Below are 16,758 nucleotides of genomic sequence, written 5' to 3' on the forward strand. Positions count from 1 at the left end.
CATATTACTATGAATTCATAAATTTTAACATATTTGATAAATTACAATTATTATTCTATTTAAAGCTCAAATTGTCTCATCTTTGGCCAGTGGTAGCCTCTTTAGGTTGGCTCTTGAGTGCTTTTGAGGTGACTTGGTGGACTTTGATAGCTTACTTACAATCTTGTGTGACAAAAGTTCCAGGACCATCTTGAACATTGCCTGCCCCAGATATAGAATCAACCACACCTGAGAAGCTCTGCTTGTCTTTAGTAGGAAATGGCTATTTCAAAACCACAGTCTACCTGTTAAGAATATGCATCTATATTGGAGAGATCTTTATTTCTAGGCCTTTTCAGTGGAAAGAGCTAGTTTTTTGTGTGTTTTTTTTTTAAATAAAAGTGCTTCATGAGGTCATACTGATAATTCCTATTCAAATTCAGGACTACACTAGCAAGTACTTATTAAAAAAGTTAAAAAGTGCCATAACCGGTTTGGCTCAGTGGATAGAGCGTTGGCCTGTGGACTGAAAGGTCCCAGGTTCGATTCCGGTCAAGGGCATATAACTTGGTTGCGGGCACATCTCCGGTAGGGAGTGTGCAGGAGGCAGCTGATCGATGTTTCTCTCTCATCGATGTTTCTAACTCTCTATCTCTCTCCCTTCCTCTCTGTAAAAAATCAATAAAATATATTAAAAAAAAAAAGTTAAAAAGAATTTTTTTTTGTATGTGTTCTTCCTATGCTTTAAGAATAGGTGTGCTGCATCTACACTGTCTGACCATTCTGCCACTATATATACACTATTTCCCCTCTAGCTCTCATTTCGTCACAGTTTTATAAGTAACTATTTGTGTAATGCTACCAGTCCTTATGCTGATCTCCCTCTATTCATTTGGATTGTCTGAAGTTCATTCTCTAATAGATTTTTCAGGAAGTGTTCATGGGAACAATATTCCCTGAGTTCTGGCATGTTTGTATTCCTTAAACATGAAAGTCAGTTTTGGTGGATTTAAAATCCTTGTCTCATATTTTCTTTCCTTGAGTGCCTTCAGTATGTTACTTTTAATTTATTGTCTGGTGTGAAGTGTTGCTGCTAAAGAGTGATGCTCTTCTAATTTTTTCACCCCTTAAAAGTCACTTGCTGTTTTTCCTAGATACCCAAAGGATTTTTTTTTTTTTAAATCCTAGTAATTTTACTGGATTGTGTCTATGTGTTTACTAGAATGTGTTACTCGTTCTTGGTTGTTATCCAATACTAGAAGCCTGGTGCACGAATTCATGCATGGGTGGGGTCCCTTGGGGTGGCCTGTGGGGATCCGGCCCCAGCTCGCACCCCTAGGCTCGCAGCCCCACAGTCCCGCCTGGCACCCCACCTTGGCCTGGTGCTGCCCCATCACCTCCACCATCCCACCAGTGGGGCGATTGATCAGGGCTGGGCCCCCTGCCCGGCTCCCTCAGCACCTGGGAGCTGAGTGGCAGCCCCGCCCCTCCCCCCCCCCCCCCCCCGCCACTGGTCACTGTCTACAGGGTGATTGGTTGGGCAATCGGGCCCCCGCTTGCACCCGCCTTGGCCTGGCGCTGCCCACTCAGCTGCTCCACCATCCCTCTGTGGTCTCGCTCTCATCAGGGCCTATTGGGGCTGGCAGTGCCTCCACTGCTGCCCACTGCCAGCACCGCGTTGCCGACGCCTGCCATGATCTGTGCTGCCCCATGGTGGTCAGCGCACATCATAGCGAGTGGTTGAACGACCGCCCAAGGGGTCAGTTTGCATATTAGGCTTTTATTATATAGGATGCTTTCAATATTTGGTTTCAGAAGTTTTTTCTTTTAATTTCAGGGAAGTTTTTCTATGTTGTAATTTTCTTTCTCTCTATTTATATTTATTTAATTTTTAAAATTGTGTTTTGTTTTGTTTTTTTATTCCGAGAGTCCTCTTAGCTGTATTGGTAGCTTTATCGCCTATATTTTCTTTTTGTGACTTCCAAACCCCTTTTATCTCTTTCTTCATTTCTTTTTTTTTTTTTAAATATATTTCATTGATTTTCCACAGATAGGAAGGGAGAGAGATAGTCAGAAACATCAATGAGAGAGAAACATCGATCAGCTGCCTCCTGCACATCTCCTACTGGGGATGTGCCCGCAACCCAGGTACATGCCCTTGACCGGAATCGAACCTGGGACCCTTCAGTTCGCAGGCCGACGCTCTATCCACTGAGCCAAACCGGTTTCGGCTTCATTTCTTTTTTATTTAGAAAATGTTCCTTTTTTTCACCTTCTCTTAAGATATCTGTTGTGTCCATTCACTCGTGTTCTGTCTACTGTAGTCTTTATTTCAGAAATGATCAAAAAAATTCTTTCCTGCTGTCTCAGCGTTAAAAAAAAAAAAAAAATTCTTTCCTGAATCTTGTCACTTCATTTCTGATTTATATTGTCCTTTCATAGCCTATGTCATTTTTGAAAACATCTTTTAGCTCATCCTATATAATAAAAGTTTAATATGCTAAGTGTCTGGTCGTCCGGTCGTCCGTTCAACCAATCAAAACGTAATATGCTAATGATATGCTAAGGCCGCTCAACCACTCGCTATGACATGCACTAACCACCAGAGGGCAGACGATCTGACTAGTAGGTTAGCTTGCTGCTGGGATCCGGCCAGTCGGGACTGAGCGAGATGGGCCGGACACACCCTGGGTCCCTCCCATGGCCCCTCCCCGGCTGGCCAACCTCCCGCGCCCTCCCGGCCTCGATCGTGCACCGGTGGGTTCCTTCGGCCTGGCCTGCACCCTCTCATGATCTGGGGCCCCTTGGGGGATGTCGGAGAGCTGGTTTGGGCCGGATCTTGCTCAACGCAGGAGCTGTCCCCTGGTGGTCACTGCGCTCCCATAGCAGGAGCGCCGCTCAGCCAGAAGCTGGGCTCATGGCTGGTGAGTGCAGCGGCAGTGGCAGGAGCCTCTCCTGCCACTGCAGCAGCGCTAAGGATGTCCAACTGCCAGCTTAGGCCCACTCCCAGTTGGACATCCCCCGAGGGCTCCTGGACTGTGAGAGGGGGCAGGCCGGGCTGAGGGACCCCTCACCACCAAGTGTACAAATTTTGTGTACCGGGCCTCTAGTTTGAAATAAAAGGTTACATTTCGATCTGATCTGTGAACATGTCTTTCTGGCATGCTTTCAATGTCTGTAATGTTATTCTCCTTATTTTTCTCCTTTTAATTTTGTGTGGGATTTGACCTTGATACTTTGCTATTGCTCGTTTTCATGTGAAATTCATTTTCTTGAACTTTTAGAGCAAGAGCTAATTCAGGATAGCTTTTCTCACTCCACAGAGCTCACTCTCCTGCTGTGTTCATACAGTGTTAAAAAGGTGGTGGCTGCTTTCTGTGATTTCCTGGCCCTGTTTCCATCCTATTTTTATCTGAACCTTTTTTCTCTTTCTCTCTGTTATCCCTACCTTGCTGAATTTTTGAGTCCTCTCTCAATTGTTTCTCCCCAGTGTGGGATCCTGTCCTGGAAGAGAAGCCTGAAGGGTCAGTTTCATGAGTTCATAGGCTGTGTCAGCCATTCCTGAGGACCTCTATACCCACCCAGTATTGAAGGGGGCAAAGCCCTTCCAGTGTGTTACTGTCCTCAGGGTGGCCCATCTCACTTTCCAGTGACCAGCTGTGGCATCTTTTGGAGTTACATGATTTTAGATCTATCATTTGCCCTGGTGCCTCCCTTTTCTTTCCGCTATCTAGATGCAGATCTTGTGGCTCTTGGTGTTTTTGTGGGTATCTTGTCACTTAGTTTTGTAGTATATTTTGTCTGTGGTTTTGAAATATAGTTGCCCTGTCTGTTTTTATGTTGGGAATTGGAGAGATTAAAAGACTATATTGTCATAGCCATCATCTTCCTGGAATCTTTTATTCCCATAAAATTCCAGCATTTTTGCATTAGAGGGGTTCTTACTATCCAGAGAAGTGATCGTTTTAGAGCTAGTGACTAGATTTGAAACCAGGATTATGAGAACTCAGGTCTTTTGATTTGTAGGCAAGTATAGTCCACTACATCATGGCCATTCTCTTTGCCACCCAAAAGGTGCTATCGCTGTCCTTTTTCAGTGACTTTTGTTGTCATCTCTTTTGTGTGACACTTTTGGAGATGGCATCAAGCAATGAATTAAATTTGCATTATTAGTGTTCATTTTTCTGAACGATACCATACTGCTTTAGTGTTCAAAATATTGTTATTCTTAATTTATGAAATGTTACTGTGTTTCAATCTAATTTTCACAGTTACATTACTCAGAGTATTCTACACAAGCATTGTGCTCTCTCATGCAGGTCACTGATTTATTCAGTAGATAGTCCCTATTCTCTCCTTTGAGTGAGCCCTGCCTCAGATGTAGGTATTGCAGTGATGTGCCAAGTAGGCAGGCAGACTGGCTTTCTCTACAATGTGAGAAATGTCATGTTAGAAGAAAATAGTGGCTGCAACAGGAAGACATAACGGGCCCTCTTCTGTTGGAGTCAGGGAAGGCTTGTTAGCAGAAGTAATGGAAGTCAAGGCCTGAAAGTTGAGCAGCTGCCAGCAGATGACCAGTATGGATAAGAGGATCCAGATAGAGGAAAAGGAATATGAAAAGGTACAGAATTAAGAATATTGAAACAGAAAATTAAGGAATATATTAATAGTTACAGAAACTAATGACCAAAGTAATGATTGAAAGTCAGTAAGAAATAATGCTACAAATTGGCTTAAGAGGGTACCTTCAGGCTTTAAGGTAGATGCCATATTTTTTCAAAATTGGAACGGAAATTTGATTGTGGACATGGTAGAGGGATAGTAGGTTCTATAAATTGGCAAATGAAATAAAAGAATGAGCATGTGCATCTATTTTGCATTTTCACCTGTATTGCTTTAAGTTTATTGTAGGTAGTTTTTCCACCCATTTTTTTGGATAGTTGGCTAATTTCAAATTTTAGAATAATAGAAATACAAATGAGGAAGCTTTTGTTTGTGTTTTATAATTATTGAAATTATTTCATAGGAAATTCTTCTGTAAATATAAGATATTTATATTTGTATTTTATGAACCATAAGAAATAAGGGCTAATCTACATATTCTGTGTGAACTCACTATTTTAGCATTTTTAAATGAAAATATAATATAGTAAATAAAGTGATTTACCATAAAAGTTTAAAAGTATTGTCGTCCTAGCTTCTCTTAATTTTCTTTCAATATTCAAAATAAAAACCTAGGTATGTAAAGTGTGAGTGTGTTTTATTTTTGAACACTGGGTTGGTGTGTGATTTGCCCTCCATTTAAGTGTTAGGATTGACTAAGTTTCAGAGCTGGTGCCCACAATTTCCCACAGAAGGTTTCCTGCATCTGCTGGCTGTTGCTGATAAGAATCCAGTGTTTAAGCCTTTTGTTTATCTGAGGAAATTCCTGTTAGGTGTGTGCACATTCCCCTTTGTTTTCGGTATTAGCTTTAGTGAACTGGCCATAAGAATCCTACACAACACTTATTTTAGCAAAGTCCTTTTGCAGATGGGGAATGCTTTCCTGCAAATAATTAACATGGGAATGAGCTAATCAGAACCTATTGATTACTATTCTATGTGAACCAGAAGATTTTCAAATAATGATATATTGCTTAATTGGTTTTTAAAAAATAACATTTGTGTACATTAATTAGACAGAAGGTATTCTACACTAGAAGTATATTTTTGGTAATTTGTAACATTTATTATAAATATGTCTGATTAAATTTGAAGAGACCTTTGAAGTGTATATTCATTGTAATAAATTAAACAATCAAAAGTTTTTATTTAGATATGTTTTTGTGGTATTTGAATGTTTTTCTTTTGTGATATTCACTATATCCAAAACCACAGGTATAATATGTTCAGTATTCAGAGGCTGAGATTTATGGTTTCAGTTAAATCACACCTGCTATTAAAGCCAAAATTGTTGTGCCCAAAATATTCCTGCAGCTGCATATTACTGTTTTCAACCAGGAAAGCTTTACAATGCCTCTTATCAGGAAATGGTTTTGGGAAAAGATAGTGACAAATTTTCTTATTTGTGTTAAAGAACAGTAAATAATATTTTCTGAACTATCACTTATGTCACCCTTTGTTTTTTTAATCACCTTTTAACTTTGAAATTTTGAAAAGTTGTTTTTGCAAGTTTGTTTAGGAAAATTTATGGTTTCTTAGCTAATCTGACTTAGAATAAGGTAGATTTATCACTTGTATAAATATTTATATAAAAATTTGAAGAAAATTTCATATATTTTTATCATAGGGAAGAAAATAGAGTGCTTTCATTGCTTTAAAACATTTTGATTCTTTAGACAGATTCCAACAAAACTAATTTCTCATTTCAGGCCTTTGAAGACCTCAGCAAGCTAATGGTCAAGGTATATGTCATTTATATCTATTAAATTCACACCAATTATGATGCAGTTTTGAAAATATATTTTGTTAGCAGACTCTTTGGGGACACTTCTTTCTTTTCACTCTTTTACTGTGCTCTTGACAGGCTAAAGAAATGGTGGAGTTATCAAAATCAATTGCTAATAAGATTAAAGACAAGCAAGGTGACATCACAGAAGATGAGGTAAATAGGTTGCTTTTTAAGGCATGAGAAACTACAGAAATAATGCAGTGATGTTTTAGTGGCTTACTAGATTGCTTTTTTAATGTGTTTTATTTCTTTTAGAACTTGAGGATATATGAAAGTGCTAAAAAAAGTCAGCCATAAAAACTGTTAATTTTAGTGAGATTATAGGATATTTCAATAGCTTTGCTTGCAGTGTATAAGAAATATATTGAAATATGTAAGGAGTGTCTATTTTATATATCATAAGTTTCATGTCTGTTTCATTAAATTTGTCTACAGTCTGGTCAAGCCATTTTTCTAAGTTCTCAGTTGTATCATTTGGTTGGCATTAACCATAGCATAGTTATTTAAATCACCTCTCACACCAAACTTGTGAAGTAAAGGGAGTGTGACATAGCAAGATGGAAGGAAGGATAATTAGATTTATGCAGGGAACTATGATAAGTAATTGAGTAGAATTGAATTTATGATGGAAGGATTTCGAATGTTGGGAGAGAATAATTCTGAATTGTCTTTTTGTGCACTTTTTCCTCTTATAGACCATCAGGTTTAAATCCTATTTGCTGAGCATGGGAATAGCTAACCCAGTTACCAGGGAAACCTACGGCTCAGGCACACAGTACCACATGCAGCTGGCTAAACAGCTGGCTGGAATATTGCAGGCACCTTTAGAGGTAAAAACAAAACCTACATGGTGTTTTTAATTTGTGTTGTTATTTCTGTGTAATCAGAAATCTTAATAAGAGCATAACTCCTTTCATGATGTGGTTACTGTTTAACCATCATGTTTTTTCCCTCTCAGGAATATTAAATTAGTTCAGTATACTTATTAATGGATTCTTTGTCAGTAATCTTCTAAATTGTTTTTAATTTTCACTTAAGATATCTATAACTTTCTAAATCTAGTTGATATGAAGTTTTTCTTATCTCTTATTTTCAAAAGGAAATATATGATTTCTATATATTTAGCTTTTTTTGTATATCAGTAGTCAATATACAGGGTGGGGCAAAAGTAGGTTTACAGTTTGTATGGCAAATAATACAATAATTAATAAATAATAATACAGGAATAAACTGTTTCACATACAGCTACCTACTTTTCCCCCACCCTGTATATGTACTATTAATTTCATAAGATTTCTCTTCTAGTCTAACATTATTCAGGCAATCAAAACTTTACGTATTAAAGCACTTGCATTAAGAAATATTTCAAACATGAACAAATAGACTAGTATAATGAATCCTTATGTGCCGATCATCTAGCTTCTTCTGTAAGCCAACCTCCACTCTGAATTACTATAAAGCAAATCCCTGACATCACAGCACTTTCATCTGTAAATATTTAAGTATGCAATTATGATAATAAACCTTGAAATGTAATTATAATCCCATTTTACACCTGAAAAGTTAAAAATAACTTTTTAATATTATTAAATATCTAGTTACTTTTCACATTTTCTCTTACAAATGGTGTTTCAAATCAGAACACATTGCAATTGGTTGATTTGTCTTTCAAGTTTTTTTTAATTCCATGGGTTTTCTTTTCTTCTATCCCTCCCCCCATTTATTGATTAGAGAAATTAATAGTTTATCTGATAGAATTTCTCAGTCTGGATTTTGCTGACTTGTATGTTAACATCATTCCCTGTAAACTGGTAGTTATATCTAGAAGTTCTTTTTTTTCTGATAATATTTCATAGAGGTTGTGTATTTTCATCAGGAGGTACATAATGTCTGATTGTCTTTTCTTTATGATGTTAGCAGCCATTGACAGTCATTATCCTCATTATTACTTTACTAGAGGCCCAGTGCACAAAATTCGTGCACTCAGGGTGGGCAGGGGCGGGGGGTCCCTCAGCCCAGCCTGTGCTCTCTCACAGTCTGGGAGCCCCGCGATCAATCGACCCCACAGAGGGAGGCCCCACCCACCCGCTGCAGTGCTGCCGCCGGGTAGCCTGGGCCTCCTTCTTTGGCGTGATGATCGCGGGGCTCTGCCATCGACTGCCCCAAAGAGGTAGGCCCTGCCCACCCGGCCCGGGCTCTGTTATGGGTCACCCCCACAGAGGGAGGCCCTGCCCACCTGCCACAGCCTGCTGGTTGGTGGCCTGTGCCTCCCTCTTTGGGGAGATCATGGAGCCCCCCCCATTGATTGATCTACCCACCGGCTGGTGTCCTGGTACTCCCTCTGCAGGGCGATCATGGGGCGATGGCCGGGCCCCTGACCAATCACATTGCACCTGCCTTGGCTTGCCTGGAGCCAGTGGGTGTCATAGCATGGTTGTCCGGAAAGTCATCTGGATGGTCATTCTGCTGTTCGGTCGTTCGGTCAATTTGCATATTACACTTTTATTATTATAGCCTAGGAGTAGCTAAATGGAGATATTCTTACTCAGTTCTATAGTTTCTTTGTTTATTAGCTAGAATAACTTAAAACACTTTTGAAACATGGTGGAGAGACTCTTTTTTCATTTAAGTAAATGTGAAAAGAGTAATAATGACCTTAAAGTCTAGATATTGAATTTAAATGTCTCATGGTATCTGAGTAAGTTCTCCTGTGTGTAAATAGTATTTTTAAAAGCTTCTTAAGAAATTTTATGATTTCCAAATTCACTCTGATTATGTTTTCTAAGAAATGCTAATGTGCTAATTATAATATAATACTTTTAAAATTTTCATTATTTTAACAGGAACGAGGGGGTATAATGTCACTCACGGAGGTGTACTGTTTAGTAAACCGAGCTCGAGGAATGGAAGTAAGCATAGAATATTTAGATTTCTTTTTTTAAAAACTAAATATAGACTTTCTTAATATAATACAAATTTCCCTACAGTGAATACAATTTGAGGAAGGGTTGTGACTATCAAAACTATTTTGAGAAAAAGTATGGTGCAGTGAAAGAATACCACTCTGTGATCTAGGAGGTAGATTCTGTTCCTGGTTTTGCTGAGTGAACTTGAGTAGCTTACTTAACCGCTCAAACTGTTTTTCTACCCTTTCTACCCTTTGGACTGACTGACAGCTTTCAGCTCTAATAGTCTGTGTTTGTATTGTGATTAATAAGTTGGACATGATGCCCTTTCTCTGGGATAGTTAGCTGTTTGACTTAATTGGGTTGGATACAGAGTGCCTGTAGATAACAGAGGGAAAGCTGCCATGCTCCTTTGGCTGTGAATCAGCTGAGGCTATTTTTCAACTTTCATTGACCCTTCACACCCAGATGTCCTTGGCCTCGAAGGTTCTGTCCATACACTCCTTATGCCTTCACAGTCAAACATAGTTTTGTGGTATCAACAGTTTGCTCTGTCTTTCCAGCGTTCACCCCTGACCCACAAATTAAGCCTATGCTCTTTTTATTTGAATAGTCATAACTGCTATTGGTGAGTGCTTACTCTCCACCAAGCACTCTGCACGTTAACTCATTTATCCTCCCAATAACTCAGTGAGGCAGCTACTTTTATTATCCCAATCTGGTGGTAACCTGGGGTGAGAAAATTGAGGCTTAGAAAGATTAAATAATTTTACATAGGTTGCACCTGGAGACTGATTTGATAGGGATTTGGACCCAGGCTGGGTTGGCTCCATAGCTGTTCTGTGTGACTCAAAGCTGTGCTTGTCAACTACCACACTGGGCTCCACAGTCTGGAAGGGTAGCAACTAGCTAGCTACATGTGATGATTGTGAACTTAAAATGTAGTGAATTTAAATTGATGTAAGTGTAAATTACACACCTCATTTGGAAGACAGTACAGAATAAAGAAATCTTAAATATCTCATTAAAATTTTTTATATCGATTTTACAGGATGGGGCAGAAGTAGGTTTACAGTTGTGAGTATGCAAAACGCAGTTTATTCTTATACTAGAGGCCCGGTGCACAAATTCATGCACCAGTGTGGTCCCTCGGCGTAGCCTGTGGGATTGGGCTGAAACTGGCTCTCTGACATCCCCCGAGGGGTCCTGGATTGTGAGAAGGTGCAGGCCAGGCCAAGGGACCCCACCAGTGCATGATCGGGACTGGGGAGGAACTCCGGAGGTTGGCCAGCTGGGGAGGGACTGCAGGAAGGCTCCAGGGCATGTCCGGCCAGTCTCGCTCAGTCCCCATCAGCTAGACCTCAGCAGCAAGGTAACCTACCAGTCGGAGCGTCTGCCCCCTGGTGGTCAGTGCACATCATAGTGAGCAGTTGAGCGGCCTTAGCATATCATTAGCATATTATGCTTTGATTGGTTGACCGGATGACCGGACACTTAGCATATTAGGCTTTTATTATACAGGATTATTAATTATTAATTGTATTATTTTCCATTACGAACAACTGTAAACATTTTGCCCCACTCTGTATACTGAATTTTTGATCTATTGGGTATATATGTGTTAAAATTAAATTCACCTGTTTCTTTTAATATGGCTACTAGAAAATTTAAAATTATATATATGACTTACATTCTGTTTCTATTGGCTAGCACTGCTTTAATGAATAGAAGTTTTTGCTTCTTTGTTAATTTTTTGTTTTGTAGTGATTAAGCCACCTAAAATTCTTGATAAATGATAATTTAAAAAATTTCTCTTCTGTTTTAGTGGTCGTTATAATTATATAGCATCACTCTATTAATTTGCAGTGTAAACTGGATTTTTTCCCCCCATTAGTTGCTCTCACCAGAAGATTTAGTGAATGCATGCAAGATGCTGGAAGCTCTGAAATTACCTCTCAGGTAAAAGAACCTCTGCAGGAAGTTTGCCAACTATAGCCACTATTCTGCACTAATTAGATAGGAAAGCCCTGCCAGGTCTGCCATCCTGTTGGGTGAGCCAACATTTTGCCCCTCTTGAAATTCTATGTTAACAGAATTCACTTGGCACCACAAGCACCTCTGTCATCCTGGCTTCCATCCTGCTCATGGCCCGAGGCGGGTGGTAATCCAACTCTTGTCGTTTTGGCGCAGTGAGATAAGAATGTGGGCTCTTCCCATGAGGTCAGGGTAACTAGCTCCTCTTCCCTTAGGCTTTGTGTTTGTCTCTGGAGACCCAGAAGTACAAATGTTAAGCTGTGAATTATGTATTTTCCTTATCTTCATGGTTAAAAAAAATTAGCCATTAGAGATGTATTGTGTAGTGAATAATATTGTAATAACTATGTATGGTGCCAGGTGGGTACCAGAACTATCAGGTGATAACTTCATAAATTATATAATTCTCTAATCACTACGTTGTACATCTGAAACTAATATGAAATAATATTGAATGTCAACTATAATTGGAAAACAAGAAAATTGAAAAAATAAATAGCCAGATATATATTTTTTTAGTATGTAGATGATAGTTTATTCATGAGCTTTATAGTTATGCCATGGTTGCTTGTGATTGTTAAGTTTCAAATGCTGTTTTGTGTTAATATTGCCTCATACCTGGGCATAAAAGGTGAATAATATTTGTGCCTCCTTAGTGGTTGAAGGTCCTAGATATTCACAGCTTTGTTCTCCCGCCTGCTGTTTTTAGGCTCCGAGTTTTTGACAGTGGCGTCATGGTAATTGAGCTTCTGTCCCACAAGGAAGAGGAAATGGTGGCCTCAGCCTTGGAGACAGTATGTGAACCCAGTTTCCTCTAGTCATTAGGGCTTGCTGTGAGGACCCAAATGTCTAGCAACTTGAGAAACAGGATTTCCTTTTGAACTTAACTTTACTAAAAAGTAATGTTCGTTGGCCCAGTTAAAAATGGTTTATCATTAACAATGAATAAATATTAATCATAGTTATTCTCTGAAAGCTTTTTTGAAATGTACTAACACTCAAAACATCTTACAAGAAAGGAGAATTAGAATTAATGAGGTGTTTTCTTTTTGTTTGAAGCTGTCTTGAGAACAGGTTTTTTAACTTTGTTAATCAGAATGTTATCCACGATAGAACTTTTACTCTTAGTAGCAATTATATAAGTAGCATTACAAATATCAAAAGCTGTTTTATGAAATAATTGTTTCAAAAATATGAAAAGCAAATGTAGTTTAGATGGATTTTATGGCCAAACTGCTATTACTCATCAGGGTACTTGAAATATTACTACCTTCATAGTCTCATTGGTGAGCCTGTATAATTTGAATAGCTTACATTTATTATACTTTTCAATTTAAACTAGATGAAAATACCTGAGACTATAGGTATTTTGACCACATACTTTAAACTACACCGATATATGAAGGTTCTTTATTGGATTGTGTAATATGAATTCAATTAGAATTTGTTATATGTTCCTTTTCAGAATATCAAATTTTTTTTAGACTTTAGTACAGTGCCTTGATCATATTATAGAGGGTTTTATGATATTTTAGCCTCTACTTTATTTGGTCTGAGTCCTTCTGCTTTTGTAGAATTAAACATTAGTGAAGACTTGGTTCTATAGTGGATATTTTTTGGATTTTAGTAGAAAATTCAGTAAGTTATTTCCTGAGTATAGCTAGTAGAAATTCTTTCTAGGTTAGTAACTAGGTGGTCTAAATTATGACATTTTATTTTGCTGTGTGTTTCTATTAGGTTTCAGAAAAGGGATCCCTAACATCAGAAGAGTTTGCCAAGCTTGTGGGAATGTCTGTCTTGCTGGCTAAAGAAAGGTAGGTAAGGTCCTTGTTCTTTGTTACAACTTGTGTTTCTGAATGGACAGGTGATTGTGGTTTTCTCCCTTGATTCCTAGGTTGCTTCTTGCAGAGAAGATGGGCCATCTTTGCCGAGACGACTCAGTGGAAGGCTTGCGGTTTTACCCAAATTTATTTATGACACAGAGCTAAGGGTTTTTTGTATTTGAAATACTTCTTATCCATGTACTTGCATCATGTAGAGGTTGTATGATACTGAGCTAAGGGTAAACTCTGATAAACAGGATTCACTGGAACTGTAAAACCCTTTTAATTTCTTCCTAATATTATGGGGTAGGAAGTTGATTTAGGACGAATATAGGAAAATACAGAAAAATGAATGCCAATGGGAATTTAAAATCATGCTACAGTTATATAGAACCCTCATAGTTTAACTTGAAATATAGTGGATTTTAACTTGATCATCAAATCTAACCATTTTTAAGAAAGGAATTTAGTTCATGGGAGAAGAAAAAGAGAAGCTGCATGTTTAGACAGGTTAATTTGTTATTTTGGTGTGACTAAAAGTCACTGAATTATAAATAAGTGAAGTTTTTGTCCAGTCTGGGGGGTTTTTATGAAGCAAGTCCTACATTCAGTGTAGTTTAAGAACCTGACAACATTGGAACAAAATATCAAACTGCGGCGTGCCATAGGAGGCTCCTTCTAAGGGCTTTTATTAGAAACAGTCATAACATGTCTTCAACAGACAAAGCACCTTAAAAAAGGAGAGAATTGTATCTGACTCACATATATATTACCTGACTAGTTTTTTTTTTAAGTGATGATTTCATGCCTGACATTTAAAGTATGCAACTATGTCATTTTGTTTAAAAAATGCTGTGGATCTTGAAACTGAATTAAAGAGCTGTACAGACATGCCCAGAGATATGATTACAAATCTGGGTAGTAGATGGCTCAGGAACATAAAAGTGGAAAAATAATATGTCTCCTTTTCTTTCCCTTTAAGGAGTTTCACACTGAACTTTAAAAATCTTCTTATATTCTAGCAATATTTTTTCTTTACCCCACACATAAGTTGTGTGGAGAAACTTTCCTGCTAAAAAGTATTACTGAGGTAACAAAAACTGGATAATGCTGAATTTAGATCGCTTGAGTGTTAAAGTGGACTCCCTGACTTTATATGTTCCTGCTATATAGCATACAATATGCTGGGATTACCTCAAACTCAGGGACCTGCAGGCACAGAGGAGACCCTCTTTCTGAGACTAAGTCAGAAGTGGAAGGCAGTGATGATTTCTGGCCAAGCCTCCAGAGGGGATAGTATCTGTGCTGAGGGAACCATTGAGACCAAGAGGAGGCAATACCCAGGTTCACACTCTCAGATGTTCTCAGTGAGGTAGGTGAGTGTCACTGCCAGAGGCTGCTACAGGTGCAGGATCCTCAGCTGCAGACCCAGGGAATCCCTCCAAGTGCAGCCAGAGTCAGTCCCTGATTCCTCCCAGAAAAGTGGCTGTTGCTGCTTCACATCCTCCAGTGTCTTGGGAATGTTGTGCCTGAGGCATCCTTCCTTACTCTGCATTTTCCAAATCTGTCACTGATTCTAAATTGTGATGACAGATCCCCTAATTCCTTCATTGCTCAGCCTCAGGTTTGTTTTTGGGGGAAATTCAGTGTCTGGCTGCCCAAGTCTTTCAGGCCATTGTGTAAGCTTGTTTGTACATAACTCCTCTTTGGACTGCACAGCTAAGATTGAGCTACTGGGATCTCGCTCTAATGCTGTGGATTCATTACAGCAAACTCGCATAATTCAGCATATTTATTTACATTAGTGTGACAACACATTAACAAAAATGGAGCAATCTGAATTGTATACAGTGAACTAAAGAAGCAGTAAAGTGACATGAATATACTAGTATTTTGCAAAAAAACAAATGTGATTGCTTTCACTGTTTTCATTATTTTTTTTTTTGTTAATCTTTATATGAGGATATTTTTTCCATTGATTTTTTTTTTTTTTTTTTAGAGAGAGTGGAAGGGAAAGAGGGTTGGGGGGTCGGGGGGAGAGACAGAGACATTGATTGGTTTTCTCTCACATGTGCCCTGAGCAGTCCGGGGATTGAACCTATGACCCTTTGGTGTGTGGGCCGATGCTCTTAATCACCGAGCCAAACCAGCCAGGGCAACATTGTTTAATTCTTAACATGGGCATTCTTCACATTTTCCAGACCTCAGTATATATATTTTTCTTTTTTCAAATAAGGTGTTATTTTGGTCCTCTATTAGTAGAGGTTATGTTTAAATACAACCAATCAGGTCTTAAGTGCAAAAAAGTTCTGTCTTGGTGCTTATCACTGGTATAATTATTGTTTTTGCTTTCCTAACTTTGCTCTTAGGAGCATTAATCTGTTGGTAGCTTTACGGTAATGGAATATTTCTAGTCACATACTGTCCAAAATTTTTTTACATTGTATAAGTGAAGATTGTTTTTGGGGTTAAATGATTGGTATTAATGTATATGGAATAAAGTTATTGCAAAATTAAAAAAATGATTTTTCTTAACTTAGTATCTTTTAAATACTCTTTGGGAAATAATCTGAAAATCATAAACCTTTAATCAGAATAAGCCAATATGTTATAATTTGTTCTTCTAGATTTGTAATCAAGAGTTGATTATAAATATTTTTTACCTCAAGCTCTTACTATTTTAGTTGTTTTAAAAGAATGGCAAATGGCTCATGAAGTTTTTTAAAAAAATTCTTGATGTGAATTCCACTGTTGATTGACCAGGTGTATTCATGTGAATGTACTATATCTTGTTCCCTGTCACCAGACTAATATGGCCAGATGTGGATTCATCATGTCATTATTCTCATGCTCATCTACTTAAAATGATTCTCCTTTGCCCAATAATCTCAGAGTTTTCATCTTGGAGTAGTAGAGTCACATTTTATAGGGTGGTTAGATTTTAAAGACTGTACCTAAGTATGAAATCGAACATGCTCAAAATGATCCTTGAAAATCTCTTAAATGCCAATAAAGTTCTACGTATAGTTTTACATTAGAATCCCTGTAGTGATACCTGGGTATGAGTATTTTATGAATATGGTAAGTATCCTATCTAATAAAAGAGAAACATGGTAATTAGCCGTACGGCCGCTACCCTTCCCATTGGCTAATCAGGGAGATATGCAAATTAACTGCCAGCCAAGATGGCGGCCGGCAGCCAGGCAGCTTAAAGCTAACAGGAGGCTTGCTTGCTTCAGTGACGGAGGAAGCCAACGTTCCCCACCTGCCGCTGCCGGCCTCTGAGCTGGCAGTTTGAAACGTTGTAACAAATATAGAAGCTAAACAAAACCCCAGAAACCTGCTTTCAGTCAGCCGGGATCTCAGAGCTGGAGTCGCAACATTGTTTCGAATACAGAAGGTAAACAAAGGCCAGAAACCTGCTTTCAGCAGCCGAGCCTCAGAGAGAAAGCCGGCTCTCAGCTCCAGTGACAGCCATAGAAGGTAAATAAATGCCAGAATAAAAAGGAAAAGAAAAAAAGGAGAGGTTTGGAGCTTCAGTCACCCGCCAGCCTGAAAACAGCCC

At 38.6% G+C, this 16,758-nt stretch overlaps 1 protein-coding gene across 2 annotated transcripts in view; it reads left to right on the forward strand.

The window, feature by feature from the left end:
- Positions 1–14,149, forward strand: part of VPS36 (vacuolar protein sorting 36 homolog) — a 36,499-nt gene extending 22,350 nt beyond the window's left edge. The window contains exons 7-14 of one of the 2 annotated variants that reach the window (XM_006083571.3): positions 6,351–6,383; positions 6,506–6,583; positions 7,126–7,260; positions 9,274–9,339; positions 11,231–11,295; positions 12,080–12,164; positions 13,108–13,184; positions 13,265–14,149. In XM_006083571.3, coding sequence (XP_006083633.1) covers positions 6,351–6,383; positions 6,506–6,583; positions 7,126–7,260; positions 9,274–9,339; positions 11,231–11,295; positions 12,080–12,164; positions 13,108–13,184; positions 13,265–13,358 — 633 coding nt within the window. In that variant the 3' untranslated portion in view covers positions 13,359–14,149. The remainder of the gene's footprint in view (positions 1–6,350; positions 6,384–6,505; positions 6,584–7,125; positions 7,261–9,273; positions 9,340–11,230; positions 11,296–12,079; positions 12,165–13,107; positions 13,185–13,264) is intronic. The other variant, XM_006083573.3, reaches the window with a different exon arrangement.
- Positions 14,150–16,758: the final 2,609 nt, after the last annotated feature.

This window comes from Myotis lucifugus, unplaced genomic scaffold (genome assembly GCF_000147115.1).
Source record: "Myotis lucifugus unplaced genomic scaffold, Myoluc2.0 scaffold_7, whole genome shotgun sequence".
NCBI classification, from domain to species: Eukaryota; Metazoa; Chordata; class Mammalia; order Chiroptera; family Vespertilionidae; genus Myotis; species Myotis lucifugus.